Source organism: Schistocerca americana, chromosome X (assembly GCF_021461395.2).
Source record: "Schistocerca americana isolate TAMUIC-IGC-003095 chromosome X, iqSchAmer2.1, whole genome shotgun sequence".
NCBI classification, from domain to species: domain Eukaryota; kingdom Metazoa; phylum Arthropoda; class Insecta; order Orthoptera; family Acrididae; genus Schistocerca; species Schistocerca americana.
This window is the reverse complement of record NC_060130.1, coordinates 192,369,116-192,385,285: the sequence shown is the minus strand read 5'-3', so window position 1 is coordinate 192,385,285 and position 16,170 is coordinate 192,369,116. Positions and strand designations below refer to the sequence as shown.

At 38.7% G+C, this 16,170-nt stretch overlaps 1 protein-coding gene across 1 annotated transcript in view; it reads left to right on the top strand.

The window, feature by feature from the left end:
* The window catches only part of LOC124555902 (unconventional myosin-Va-like), a 72,975-nt gene that overhangs the window by 25,768 nt on the left and 31,037 nt on the right, over positions 1-16,170 (top strand). The window contains exons 5-6 of the mRNA XM_047129960.1: positions 7,387-7,644; positions 7,812-7,946. Of these exons, the coding sequence (XP_046985916.1) occupies positions 7,387-7,644; positions 7,812-7,946 (393 nt within the window). The remainder of the gene's footprint in view (positions 1-7,386; positions 7,645-7,811; positions 7,947-16,170) is intronic.

Below are 16,170 nucleotides of genomic sequence, written 5' to 3'. Positions count from 1 at the left end.
CACCAAAGCACCGATCTAAGATTCTATGGCAAGTCAAGCACTTTTCACTCATGATAAACGTAATAGTTGATTAAGAATAAGTCAATTAAATTACAGGTAAACACGAAAATATGATTCCACAAATTTGGCCTATACGCAACTGTATGTAAAGAGAAACAACAGCGCGAATTTTCTGAAACAACAACTTAAACTTTACACTACTTTCTGGAAATGTGAGTGAAATAATGAAGAGGTATGCTACAGTTAAATGGCTCGAGAGAGCAAATAACAATTGAATGAAATTCTATCACCTAGCTGCGTTCAGAGAAGTATTTGAATTACTCATGTCAATCTGTGTCAGTAATTATACTGTCTGAATATACAACAGTGGATGAACAACTGGTTGCATTTAGAGGCAAATGCAGTTTCCGACCATATATACCAAGCAAGCCTGCAAAATGTAGTTTGAAAATTTTCACCTTATGTGACGCTAGAACATGGTATACTTCAGGGATGGAAATCTATGTTGGGTAAACAGCCAGAGGGTCCCTATGCACTGTCAAACTCGCCTAAGGAGATAGTAAGTAGACTTGTACAGCCTATCGGAGGCACAGGACGCAATGTGACACTAGACAACTGGTTTTGTTCCATACCACTGACTGAAGAGCTCCTGAAAAAGAAACGTACAATAGTAGGAACTTTTAGAAAGAATAAGAGGGAGATCCCTCCAGACTTTGTTTGCTCGAGAGGTCATGAACTTAGAAGCAGCCTTTTTGGATTCAGAAAGGACATCACCATAGTTTCATATGTGCCAAAGAAGAGCAAAAACATTATTCTTCTTTCATCTTTGCATCATGACTGTGCCATTGACACTAATACTGCAGAGGAAAAGAAACAAGAAATTATAACGATGTACAATAATACCAAATCAGGTGTGGACACAATAGATGAAATGTACGCTACTTATTGAACCTCAAGAAAAACTAGACGCTGGTCACTTGCCCTATTTTTTCGAATGAGCTATGATAACGCACCCCTTGCAGCCAGTGATAGTGACTGATTTCGTAAAATGTTTGTATGAATTGACTGAACAAATTTTTAATTATAAGTATAATGTCTTACACCTGTAATACAGTATGAAGAATAACAGAAATAAATAATTAACCAAAATATTGTAAGAAAATGGGAATTACTGCATATGTTTCAAATAACTCAGTTTAATACTAAAGTAATATTAAATAAAACGCTAATATACTGGGAGATAACATTCTAAATAGCCATTTGTGAAGTAAACATATTCATATCAGTGATATGCTGCACAACTGTGTCATTATAGCCACTATTATTTTGGGTGTTAGCAACACCCTACGCGACTATTAATGTTACGAAAAGCCACGTGACCACGTAATGGTTAAGGGTCAGAAAGGTAACACTCCCTAGAATCACTTCATTACTTTCAAATACACTTCACTAGGCAACTGTACTTTCACTTATTACATTATACAAACCCTTTACAAGCTAGTACATGACGCTAAATAGCTCAGGTGTATTCTTCTACTAATACCTATATATACCCTATACTTCCTCAATATTCCCAAAAAATTGTGCACATGCAGTGTACTAATCTCATTACTCCTGCCATTATACAACCTTTTACACTTTCATGTTTACTGGTTACTCAGGGTACTCAAAATAATTTGATACACTTGTGCATTTTGTAAAATTCCATTACCTTACCTTTTTGCTATAATCAAAAAACCTTTTTTCACTATAAACAGAAAAACATCCTTCTGATTACTTTTGTACTCATAAAATAATCAAATAGTTGTTAACTCTCTGAATTTTACATAATCAGTGTTGTATAGGTTTTATGTTACTGTTTACTGTCAAAAATGACTGTTCACCAATGTTTCCACCAACCGAGAGAGTTTCAGTTTTATCTATCACCTCTGCTATCATTATCTCTCACATGTGTGGGGGACTAGTTACTATTTGTCCATTTTCCACCACTATTTTCAAAATTCCCATCACCATTTCTGTTCCCAGAATTTCTATTCTCATAAAACTGTTGGTCCCCATGGTTTGATGCTACATCCTGATAATTTCTAAAATTATTTGGATTCCTGTCATTCCTTGCCAGGATGTTGTTGTTATGTCCTTGGTTAAAACTGACATTATTATTTGAATTTCTGTTATCTATTCTATTTATCGTCCATGTTTCACTTCCATACATGGCTACACTCCATACAAATACTTTCAGAAACAACTTCCTGACACTTAAATCTATACTCGATGTCAACAAATTTCTCTTCTTCAGAAACTCTTTCCTTGCCATTGCCAGTCTACATTTTATATCCTCTCTACTTCGACCATCATCAGTTATTTTGCTCCCCAAATAGCAAAACTCCTTTACTACTTTAAGTGTCTCATTTCCTAATCTAATTCCCTCAACATCACCTGATTTAATTTGACTACATTCCATTATCCTCGTTTTGCTTTTGTTGATGTTCATCTTATATCCTTGTTTCAAGACACTGTCCATTCCGTTCAACTGCTCTTCCAAGTCCTTTGCTGTCTCTGACAGAATTACAATGTGATCGGTGAACCTCAAAGTTTTTATTTCTTCTCCATGGATTTTAACACCTACTCTGAATTTTTCTTTTGTTTCCTTTACTGCTTGCTCAATGTACAGATTGAATAACATTGGGTCACTGGACTCACATTCGGGAGGACGACGGTTCAATCCCACGTCCGGCCATCCTGATTTAGGCTTTCCGTGATTTCCCTAACATCACTCCAGGCAAATGCTGGGATGGTTCCTTTGAAATGGCACGGCTGACTTCCTTCCCCATCCTTTCCTAGTCTGATGAGACCGATGACCTCGCTGCTTGGTCTCTTCCCCCAAACAACCCAACTCAACACTCTCTCTCTCTCTCTCCTCTCTCTCTCTCTCTCTCTCTCTCTCTCTATCTATATATACATATCTCAATTTCAATACCTTTCGTAGGAACACTATCCCAATAGCTTGAAGTGCATATAGGAATCTCTGTTATATTCCAAAGAATGATTGGTGTCAAGATGATGTCCTGCAGTGGCAGATTTACTTGGCTGTTGTAAGTGTGCATGCCATTTATGCTCAGAACATTGGCCTTTCACAGTCCTGATAGTCTGACCAATATATGACATGAAACAGCTGCAAGGAATACAGTAGACAACCACCTTACGTGAACCAAGATCATCCTTTATGTTACCTAAAAGGACCCCAATTTTAAATGGTTATTAAAACACACACATCACATTGTATTTCCACAGAATATGACCAATCCTGTTTGAAATGCTTCCTGTGTAAGGCCAAAAAGCCGTAGAATTTGGTACCACCTCAGTATTATCATGGCTCACACAGTGCATAGTTGGTCAAGAGTGCAACATATGTCTTATCTCTCTTTCACTATAAACATTCTGACAAAAGGTGACTTCAAGATGGACTAACTCTGCTGACAAACTCTCAGGGCCAAGGATGACATGGGCCCTGTGAACCAAGGTTTGAAGTACCCTTTTATGTTAAGCTGTATGGTGAAAACTATTAGCCTGCAGATACAAGTTAGTGTAGGTAGGCTTCCTATGATTGGCATGTCCCAACGTACAATCCACCTTCCTCCTAACCACCACATCAAACAATGGAAGACAGCCATCCTTTTCCACCACTGTTGTGAAGTGAATATTGAGGTGGGTTGAATTCAGGTGTTCTAGAAAGTCATTCAAATTCTCGCTGCCATTAGGCCAAACAACAAAAGAATCTTCTACATATCTGAAAAAAAAACATGCAGTTTTCAAAGCCGTAGACTCAAAGGTAAGTTCTTCAAAATCTTCCATAAACAAGCTGGCAATGATAAGTGACAACTCCGTCTGTCTGCTCATAGTACTGCTCATTGAATAAAAAGGAAGTGAGTTAACACATGTTGAAATGGGTTCATTAATTCAGCACCAATCCTAACTTCAATCAACTGTAATGAATCGGACAGAGGTGCATGAGTGAAGAGAGAGAGAGAGACCACATCAAAACTTACAAGAATATGTCATTCAAATGCATTCACTCTAACTGATCTACAAAATCTGCTGAGTTCTTAACGTGGTGCTTACATTGACCTACTATATGACTCAACAGAGTAACAGTGTTTTTCTACACAATGTCAGAGCAACAGTCTTAATCACAATCTTATGAACAGGAGCCTCTTCCCTGTGGACCTTAGGGAGGCCAAGTACCCTAGAGAGAATAGCACAATAAGAATTGAGGCTCTTGATATTCTCCTGCCATAAGGAAATTTCTCCAGGATGTTGTTAGTCTTTCTCTCAACACTTTTTGTTGGGTCAGAACCGATCCTGCGATATGTGGAATCAGACAGTAAATACTGCATCCTTTTTTTGGGTCAACTCTAAGTGAACATAAAGCAGTCCTCTCAGCTGCTGTGATATTACTCTTGGGTGTACGTCCCCCAGTCAACACACAATATGCCTTCCTCCTAGTAAATTCTGCAACATCAGGAGGTAGTTTAAAAACAGTGTCTACAAAAGAACTTATAGAATCAACCACTGGCAAATGCTTTGGAGCACCAATAAAGCTGCTTCATCAAAAAGCTTTCTCCATGAGACATATCACAGAATGTTGAGATACAGTATAGATTCCAAGTCACAGAAACATTCAAACTTTGCCAAATGCCAGGCAGTTACAGAATGAAATTCCCAGTGCCATGAAGCATCATCCACCAATCCCAAGAAAAAGTTGAAATTTTGAAGCAGGCGATAAATGAAGCTGAAATAATTCCTTGGAAACAAAATCCAGCTGTCAGTGAGTGTAATGGATCCTCTCATAAACAATATCTAGGCTTGTGCATTGCTTGATAAGACTAGTGGCAGGAGAATTAATATGATGCACTACTTTGGCAAATGTTGGAACAGTATTTTGATCACAACACTGCAGTAAAAACGACACTCCACATTGCAGTCTTACTGTACTGCTGCAGAATTTATCCAACCTCCACAAGCAGTGATTAGTTCTATTGGGAGGAAATTAACAATGTGAGATTTAGTTTCTTCTGGCGTATACAGTGTTCAAATAGCTTAAGAGAATGCAGCTGGATGGCATCGTTGACAACTGCAGATACTTCAACAGGAACATACCTTGCCTTTTTCAATGCAAAACTGCAGAAAGTAAGCACTGTGTTGACACCCACTTACTTTTTATTCAATGACCAGTACTGTGAGCAGACAGATGGAGTTGTAATGGGAAGCCCATTGTCACCCATCATTACCAATTTGTATATGGAAGATTTCGAGGAACACACCTTGGAGTCTGCAGCTGAAACTAGCATGTTTTTTCAGATACGTAGATGATAGTTCTGTTATTTGGCTTCATGGCAGTGAGAACTTGAATGACTTTCTAGAACACCTGAATTCAAACCAGGGAGGAGGCAGGAAATGGGAGAGGGAGAGGGAGGGGGAGGGACAGCATTGTTATTGAACTTCGCTATTTGAGCAGGTGTAGGTGGAAAACCATTTACCATATGGGTACCCAACTTTACAGTGTTCAGACTGTGTGCTGCAGAATTTGCATTGTCAATAGTGGTAGTATCATGACTTGCCATTAGTAGGAATACTAGTACAGAGACAAAGTGCTGAAACGTAAGTATCAATGTGCATTACAGCTGCAGACAGTCAATAAGGGTCTGGGCATGTGAGCAGAGCTTTACTCATAGAACTTTTTTTTATCAAAACAGCAGCACTAGTGTTGCTGCTCTTCACAAGTCTCATGCATTAAAGAAATATGAAGAGGTCCTCTTTCTACACCAGTGTTGAAGAATATGATTCAGAAGTCAGAACTAACTGACAATTTGGGAATTACTCCTGAAAAAGGCCGGTGGCCAGTTGTGTCACATGTTGTTGAAGAATGTACTGTTGCCATGGCTGAGAAAGCTGGACACAGTAACGATCTTCAAGCTGTGCCACAACTGCTGAACATTCCATTGTCCTCTGTTCAAAAAGTGCTGCAAACAATTGAGATGGTATCCAGGCTATCATGGATGCAGGTGGTCATAACATTGAGCAATATTTGTAACTTGGAATGTAAACATGGCAATTTATGTGTTGAAATTTCTCCCTACTCACTCTATATGTGACTTATTAAAATTTATGCTCTGTATTTTATGCATGCCCAAGCCATAGAATAGATTTCTGTTAAATATTTTGTGTCTGTCTAAATTTTTCATGTGCAAAATCCAGATCTATCTTAACTTTCTGAGAATCTTTCTTAAATACCACCTAATGTTCTCCCATTGTGTTTAATAGTGCAATAATTCTTCATCTGAGAGTATTATATAACAATTCCCACCTAACTGATTACCTCATGAGGCTATGCCTAGAAAGTGATTTCATTACATTTCAAGTGTAACCTTCATATGCTCCTTGCAAGACTCATGAGAATTAGTCTGAACTGAAATTTAGTCTCCTCCTTAACCTCAGCTTCTTAGTGTGTCATTGCATAGGATAGCTTTTGAATTGGAATACAACTTATTGATGCAGATTAAATACTGAATAAGACGTAGATACTGTACTCAAAGAATGAAGAAACAAGTTAATTTTATACAGTGTTATCATGGAAATGTGACTCTACCAAGAACCATGCACAGACTGCACAGTTCAGTGTCAAATTTTTGGGTAGTTGGAGCTAGGTACATTTGGCAAAACTTGAAAATTTTCATGAGGGTGATAGGCACTTGATTTTCTTATTGTATTTATGAAATATTCAAAATAATACCCAAGTTCTAGCTCAAATTAGATCACACCTACTGAATATTGTACCCTTATAGTGTGTAACTACTACACGGCTACATGATAAGAAAGTGCAGACTGATTCTGGGATTACTGTCCAAATGGTGTAGCATGTAATACCCCGAGATGATTTGCACACCATAGTATGAGATGCAACAGAGGTGCACAGAGGTGAAGAAACAATGTTGATCAGGTCTGTTTAAAGTTTTGTGGGTTTTGTAAATTTCTTCAGTTTTGAAGACATGGTTTATAGTCTTTGTATTCTCTTTGGTTTTCTTATGTAAGTGCTGAGAAACATTACAGACTCAATTATATGCTTCCTTTGTTAATTAATTAATTAATTCTTAAATCATTGCATGGAGGACATAAAGTAGGGATTTTTTTCTGTTGGCTATATAGAGGATTGAATACCTGCATTAAAAGATTGAAGTAAGAACATGTTTTAGTCCTATTTTGAGTTTTCCTTAACAGATTGTTTTGGTCTCATTTCATCTATGAAAGTAGCAGTTTTATGAATTCATCTACAAGGTATATAATAACTGTCCCCAAAATAATGTATATCATTCACATGCCATTATTCAGAGTCTTGCTGGGCATATACAAGAAAAGATAGAGCCACTGGTGGTGCCAGCTATTCTTGAACATGAAGAAATAAGTGGCTTGACAAGCCAGATACCTAGTGGAAAGAGAGGAAGAGCTGTGTTGTCATCATGGGATTCTGAGCCATTTTTGGGTGTACAGAAGTCATTGGATGCACTCTTGCAGGAACTAAATTATATCTATAAAATTATGGGGAACCATGGTGTTGACATAGAACTTACTGTCCAGATATTTCGGCAGGTGAGATGACCAATTTTCTAACAGTAAGTTACATGAACCTAGACTATAAGGGAACTGCTGTATTTTGTAAATTCTGAAGTCTCTAGTAGATTGCAAACCAGAAATAAAAGAAAATACCCATGACAATGTTACCATTTTAAGTGAAGTTGTGTATTTTAATTTTGCAGGTATTCTACTTCATCTGTGCCATTTCAGTGAATAACCTACTGCTCCGAAAGGATTTGTGTCATTGGAGTAAAGGAATGCAGATAAGATATAATCTATCACATCTTGAACAGTGGTGTCGTGACATGAGACTACAGGTACATGTAGTGTTATCAGTAGTCTATTTTTTTTCCTCCTCCCTGCAAAGAACAACATTAATGAAACGTGGAGTATTCATAGGCTTTGGCTTATGGAATCACTTTTGTATTGTCAAATCAACAACAATAAGGATTTAGGGAAAGCAATGCAGTCCCTTTAATCTCATTATGTTGTGGGAAAAATAATGTTGTTTTAGACTATTATGTAACTAAAAATTAAATTTGGTCTGATTAGGTCACTTACTTGGGGTATTATACAGTGTTTTGCCTTGGGACACCCTCTTTTCCTGTTACTCAACAATGACTTGTCATCAAGTGTAGCAGATGACTCCAAAGTAACTTGCAGATAACATAAGGAATAGACTGTCATCTGGAACCGCATAATGTAGCCCCACAAATAACATATCAGAGGGAAATCTGTTGATGTGTCACATATAAGAGTGTAACTCTGTTACAATAAAAATGTACTATAAGTAATTTCTATTGAATAATTCCTTTTGGATTGGTGTTATTACAGCCATCAATAATGTCCTAATCGTGTAGTGTGGTACATCAGACTTCTAGGACTGAAGACAAGTGTGGCAACTCTTGTGGAAGGCATGTACATTTCATCTGCAAATGGTGAATGTAGATAACATGCTTTACAATAATAATACCAGTATCTACAGTCAGCACCTGTGGTATGCTTTGACTACTTTACTTTGAATTGTATATACTTCCTTGATGTCATATGGGATAATATTGTGAGGTATCTCAGTACAGGTGCATAGGATACCTTCTACTCTAAAAACATGACAGATACACTTACATTAAACTAACTTCATGACTGATGTTTCATTGTATGGAGCAGTAGATCTGTATTGAAATAATTTACAGAAGAACCTCCCATCTCCATAGTGAACTGGATTTTATTGTACAAGGTGTACAACTTTGCTTCCGCCATTTTTCCCCAACATTTGAGGCTTTAATGAAACAAATGGATACACTTGTTTCATTCAAAGTATTTTCCATTGCTGGCCACTACTTTCTCCCATCTTTCAGGCAGTGTATGAATCCTGCATCAAAAAAATTGTTCATCTTTTGAAGCAATCCACGAATTGATCCAGTTTGTGGCTTCTTCATGAGATCATAAGTGTTGGTCAGCCAGGCCACGTGCCATTGATCTAAACAGGTGATAGTCAGAGGGAGCAATGTCTGGAGAGTACAGCAGGTGGGATAGGACTTCCCATTTTAATGTTTCCACGAATGTTTTGACCTCTCTTGCAACGTGGGGTTGAGCATTGTCGTGCTGCAAAATCATTTTATTGTGCATCTCACTGTATTGCGGCCGTTTGTCTTCTAATGCTCCGCTCAAATGCACCTAATTGCATTTGATAGCAAGCATCTGTGATTGTTTCACTTGGTTTTAACACCTCATAGTACACGATGCCAAGCTGGTCCCACCAAATGCAAAGCATTATCTTGGAGCCATGAATATTCGGTTTGGCCATCAATGTTCAAGCATGGCCAGGATATCCCCATGATTTTTTGCATTTAGGGTTATCGTAATGAACCCATTTTTCGTCCCTGGTCACAATATGATGCAGAAATCCCTTCTGTTTTTGCCTTTAAAGCAACTGTTCACAAACCCACAAACACCATTAAACGTCTCTTGGTTTCAGCTCACATGGGACCCAACTTCCTTCTTTCTGAATCATGCCCATAGCCTTGAGAAGTTTTTAAATTGCTAGATGTGTCACTCCCACTAATTGTGCCAATTCTTCTTGAGTTTGACACGAGTCTTTACTCAGCAATGTCTCCAATTCTGCATCTTCAAAAACACTCTCTCTTCCACCACTATGCCAGTCAATGACATTAAAATCATTGTTCTTGATGCATTGAAACCACTCAAGACACATTCTTTCACTAATAGCATCCTTACCATTCATACTTGAGAGCATTCAATGAGACTCAACCACTGTTTTCTTCATATTGAAACAAAACAGTAACACCTCCCACAAATCATGAGAATTAGGCTCATAAAATGACATTTTCAATCAAGTACAACTTCATGATGCAGACAAAAATTGACTAATGTTTGACCTAGGTTATGTTGACTGAGGTCCAAGCTAACTGCCTGATGTCTGCGATCTGTTTGTTTCGACTGCTACTTACTATTGTCGCCACCTATTGGGAAACAGTGTAAGCAAAGTTGTACACCTTGTATTGTGACTTTAAATGTTGTAGGAATGCATTTATCTAGTGATACCATTCCATAAACACTTCACATTGCCAACATACCTGATCCAGTATTTAATTTTTCAGCTCATTGTTGCTTTCACAGGAAGAGCACTTGTTCAATTTGTTTGTAAAACACCATGTAGTTAGGACTAATAAAAGAAATCCATAGCTATGTCATTAGATGGTCTGTAGTAAGTGTTCTCAAACAGAAAATAATTCTGTTTTGCATATGTTTCAGTGGTAATTGTTGATGTGTAGCACTATGGAATTCAGCTTAGGTATGTGTAAAAGGTATCTCGAATTGTTTTTACACTCATCAGTGGGAGTATTTGTATACAAGCTAGTGATGTTAAATGAAACTACCCTACCTGACAAAGAAAGTGAACCTGCAAGAAGGGGAAAAAAATAAACTTCACAGTTTGAGAAGTTGCGTGATGTTACAGCAGTGGTTACAAAACTGAATCAAATTTACAAAGAGCTTAATAGTAGGAGTCCACTTATCAGTATGATGTTGCACCCCTCTGAGATGGACGTATGCACTTCTTTGGTTGGAAAAGGTGTCATAAGGAGTTTGTGACCTCTCCTGAGACAAGTTGGCCCGCAACTGTTGTAACTAGTCCTTCATATACTGCATGCCAGCATGGGATGTTAGTTGAGATCCAAGCTGATTCCACACATATTCCATCAGGGGCAGTTCTGGGGATTTTGTTGGCCACCGGCAAACCTCAACATCATGCAGACAGTTCATAGATACACATCATGTGTGAATGACCATTATCCTGTTGAAAAATGGTACCATAATCTTCTTGCATGAGAGGTAACACACAGAATTCCTGTGATGTACCATTGTCTTTCAGAGTTTTCTGTGTCAGTATAACCTGTTACCTGGAGTTACACCCAATGGCTTTACACTCCGTAATGCCAGGAGTAACACCTTGTGCCACTACAAAACCATGAAAGAATGAGACCTCTCCCAGACTGGCATTGTACTCACCAATGATGGTTATCCAGGGTAGTACAAACTTCAGTTCATCAACAAAGACAATGTGACATCATTAATTAGCAATTTATTCTTTCTGGCTGTACCACGCCTCCAAAAAAAAAAAAGTCTGTATTGTGGTTTTAATGACCACCTCATGGGTTTGTAATTCTCTGGAGAAACTGCTACCGGTTTCTGACCAATGGTATGGAATGACACAGAATGTAGCAAGAGTTCATTATTTGTTCTCGGAAGGCAGATGTAAGTCAGAAGGGGTTACAGTGTTGTTAGTGCAAACTATGACAGTCCCTCTATGCGGTGGTTACGTGCAGTTCACCGAAACATTAACAATAAGTATATGAGCCCTCACACTCCCATACAGTCAAACATAGTCACTGTCACATACAAATGCCATCAGATCTGGATATTGCACAATCTGATGAGGCAGCCAATTGAAGACCCACAATGAGGCCCCTTTCAAACTCTGTCAGGTGCTGATAACACTGTCTAAAAAGAGTATGTGGCACCTCCATGTTCTTCACAGTGATCATTCAACATCTTACACTGTCCATGCTCCTTATATATCCTACCAGGCTTGGTAACAACAATTAACTCAAACAACAGTAATGGACTACCTGCAATTCTAATCATTACTTACTCAACAATCGTGCATATGTATATGAAAGTAAATTGATATCTGACCATGGCTATTAAGTGACTTTTTTGTCAGGCAGTGTAGTTAAAGCCAATATTGTTTGAATTTTAGCTACAATAGCTGAGGAATTTCTGATGCCAAATATTAGATTAAGTTTTGTTTTCTTGTTGTGATGTAATCTAGTTTCTTCCATAGTAATCAACAAGAAGCAGAGAAACTGGACACTACTGGCTGTCATACGTATGTAACATAGGTAAACCAAAACATCTAGGAGCCATTGGAGTCATATTTACAAGTGTCCAGCTGCTGGTTTCTGAACCGAAATTTTCACATGATTTTATAGTGTTTTGTTCCTCTTGGTTGTTAGAAGCTGCAGTTGGATCTTCATACAGATTGTGAAATTTAGAATTATTTAGGCATTTTTATTTTTTGACTTTGTTAGTGATAACATCCCTGGACACAAGTTTCCTCTTGAACTTGATAATTGTATTAATTTTACCACACAAAATAGCATCACTATTGGCAGCAGCACTATTTAATTGTGATCTGGCAAATGTTTCATAGAAGGATCTCCCATTAACACAATTAAAGGTCTATTTATCACTTACAGAAAAACAGCTACTTCTACTGTGACCTGTGCAGGATGGTACCATCCAGTCACAAGTAAGCAGCTTTCAGTTCCTTTGGTGTGTCATCTCTCACTGGTTCCATTATCCAAATCTGATTTTCAAACAATATCCATAACTTAATCATTATTTTAAATTAAAGACACAATGAAATATTAAGAGCAGATCAGTGTCTACAAAATCAACTGCAAACATATTGGAAAAGTATAAGTGGTCAGTCAAGCAGATCTGTGGCAGTTAGGTTGTCAGAACACCAGAGAAGATGGACACTATGGAAGATGGGTTCAACCTTGCACAACATCTCTTAAAAGAAAATAATGCATTAAGATGTGTGCTGCAACATTTTACATAACTTTAAGAAAAATGGTAAATGGATAGTTTAAATCAATAAACATATGATATAGAATACCACCTTAGTTTTGAATGACAAAACAGTTTTCATTCTCATTCCAAATTAAGGTTCATTTATGCAGATGTTAGATTAGAACATTAAAATCAATTTCATCATTATTTTTTGTCAAATATAACAGTTACCATACAATGACACTCTGTCTCATCATTTTATATATCTTCATATGTGTTTCAATAATATTGTGTAGATGCCATATCATTCTATCTACAGTTGTGATGATTGGCTGTTACCTGTCTGTTGTGCTGCCACAAAGAACAAAGTTAGTTTATCCACATACGAGTAAACAGCAAACACACAAATGGTACAATAAACAGTAGAACATAATCTGAGGATGAGCACCTGCTGTGCTGTCCTAATATGGAGGAGATCTCCAGCAGATGCACCATGTGCCATACCATATGCCCAAATTACGGGCAGCCTCTGGTGGCCATCTCGCACAGATGCCATTGGTAGAGCATGAGTGTAGTGCACTGGTAACCTGGTAACATGGATCATATCCATATGTACAGGATTATAGCACCCCTCCCCCTTACCAAAAGGGCTTTCGCCTGATGACGGAATTGGGGCAAATGATGACACAACCATGACCTATGTGGTGGGCATCGGAGATGCTGGTGGATGTGGGAGGAGATTCTGGCCTGGAACTGATGAGTAAAGGTGGAAGTGACATGGCCCCTGACATGTGCAGTGGCCACCTCTTGCAAAGTGCCATAAGTGAGGGCCGGTGAGAATGGTGTTGGTAGCATCTAGACATCTGGGTCCTCAGAGTGGCAGAACTGCACCAATGCTGAAGTCACTAACCACCTAGGCCAGGAAGAGAGCTTTACCACCTGATGGGTTGCACACTGAGAGCAGGCCGTGACAAGACACACAATGTCTTCGTCAATGCCAGGCCAGAAGATGTGTCGATGGGTCAGTGACTTGGTATAATAGAGCCCTCCACTTTCCCAGCTGTAGGAACTGAAGCACACCATACTCTACAGCCACTGAAATCACAACCCTGGATGACAGCCCATCATTTGCTAAGAGAAAACCACCATTACACACTGGAAGGTGGTGACAAAGGACAGAATAGCTACATAAAAAATCAGAAGTCCTGCTCAAAGACCTGTCTGGCCAACCAAGTTGAACAACTTGGTGCAAAGTCAGGTTGACAGCAACAGCAGCTGCAATCCAGAAGCCTGCAATAGGAAACCCTTCCACTATACATTATGCCTCAACATCTAAATGAAAACAAAGGCACTCTTCCTGATCAAAAGTAGGGTATGGCCCTGTCAGAATCAGGGACAGTGCATTGACATTGACATGCTGTGCAGTAGGCCAAAAATGTATTTCATAGTTGTAGTGAGACAGAAACAAGGCCCCACACTGGAGGCAATCTGCTGCTTTGTCAAAGTACAAAGCAGAAGGACTAAACAACAGAACCATGGGCTTGTGGTAAGTAATGAGGTGGAACTTAGATCCATACAAGAATACATCAAACTTTTTGAGGGTATAGATGATAGCAATGCCTCCTCCTCAACTAGGCAGTAGTGCTGCTGAGTGGAATTGAGCATTTTTGACATGTCAACTATCAGACATTAAGAACCATCCTCACGACCATCAGGCCATACTTAGAGGAGCCTGTAGCCAAGACCATTTGGTGGCCAGGATGCCAGGAGAAGAATGCAGCATACATTTCAGAAGCATTAATGCATGCTGCCAGGCCGATGTTCAGTGAAAAGAAATGTCCTTGTGGTGAAATTTGTGGAGGGGATGGTCCGCTGTGGGCACAGCCAGAATGAATTTATGGTAGTAAGCAATTTTCCCTAAAAGCAGTTGGGTGTTCTTTGACATTGGAAGGGTGAGGCAAAGAGCTGTGACAGCAACATGATGACATGAAGGCTTTACAACAGGGCCAGCCACATTGTGCCAAACTTCACGCATGCAACGGGTGTGGACTGCGGGCAGGACAAGGCCCAGCCTGTCACTTGGCTTTGCTCAGTCCTCCTTGGACATACAGGGAATGTTGTGACATTTCATTTACTAGTGTGGTGCAGCATTTTTCAGTTCTGAGTTTGGCAGAATTGCACTGTCAGTGCTGTTTAACCTTTGCTGTTTGTTGATGGTATGGAAGGATGTTCAAAGGTCCACTGGTTGTTTTACAAAAAGAGGCAGTCTTGCAATCTATCACTGCAATCCTTTAAAGTGAATAGGAATGACAGAAGAGAGGGATGAGAATTCTCAGTTCGCATAAGTGACAGGTACTGTATATTTGCTATGAAATGAAATTACAATACTATGCAACAAGAATTTGAAGGTTTAGTTGACAATGAAAGAGCAAAAAACTGTGATGATACAGATGGGATTCATTGTTCTGTAAGTCAAATAGCATTTGCAGGCCAGGAGTGCCTAAAGAAATTGCTGGTATGACCAGTAAAATTTCTGAAGTCACACACATTATTCCATTGTCAGTTGCAATAGATTTCAATAGAACCGAACAAAGGGTGCAAATGGCTCTGAGCACTATGGGACTTAACATCTTAGGTCATCAGTCCCCTAGAACTTAGAACTACTTAAACCTAACTAACCTAAGGACATCACACACATCCATGCCTGAGGCAGGATTTGAACCTGCGACCGTAGCAGTCCCGCGGTTCCGAACTGCAGCACCTAGAACCACACGGCCACCTCGGCCGGCCTGAACAAAGGGTGCAGAGATTTCATATATTACTGAAAGTACATTCATTAAGTCAAGGGGCATGCCTGGAATGATTTCTTGACTTAGAAGTCACTATTATTGAATTTATGAAGGAAAAAGGAGAGCAGGAATGAAAATTTGAACATCCACAATGGAGTACAGACTTTGCATTTGAAGTAGACTCGACTGCACACTATCCACACTTCTTTCTGATTTTATGTGGATGCATTTGAAAAGAAAATCATGTTGTAGAAGGGATACATTCCGGCAAAGACAGTCCAGTTCCATAAGCTGACTAGCATTGAAGAAAATACAAAGTTAGAGGAATCCATTGTGGCCTTGCAAGAATTACAAGGATAGTTTTATAAAGATTTTGAGGGCACTGTCAATTGTACATCTATTTCTTAGACCCTTTGTTTCAGTTGAAAGTGCCCCTAATCTTATACAGATGCAATTGATTGAACTGCCTTGTAATTCTAGTTTTCATTACAAATCTTTCTGCATTAAAACTGTCCAGAATGTCTATATTTCACCAGGTAGAGTTTCAAAGTCATCATAATGAGATTACAAAAGTGCTACAATGCTTCAATCATCATATTTGTGTGAAAAACATTTTTTTGACTATGAAACTAAATAAGTCACAATTATGTGG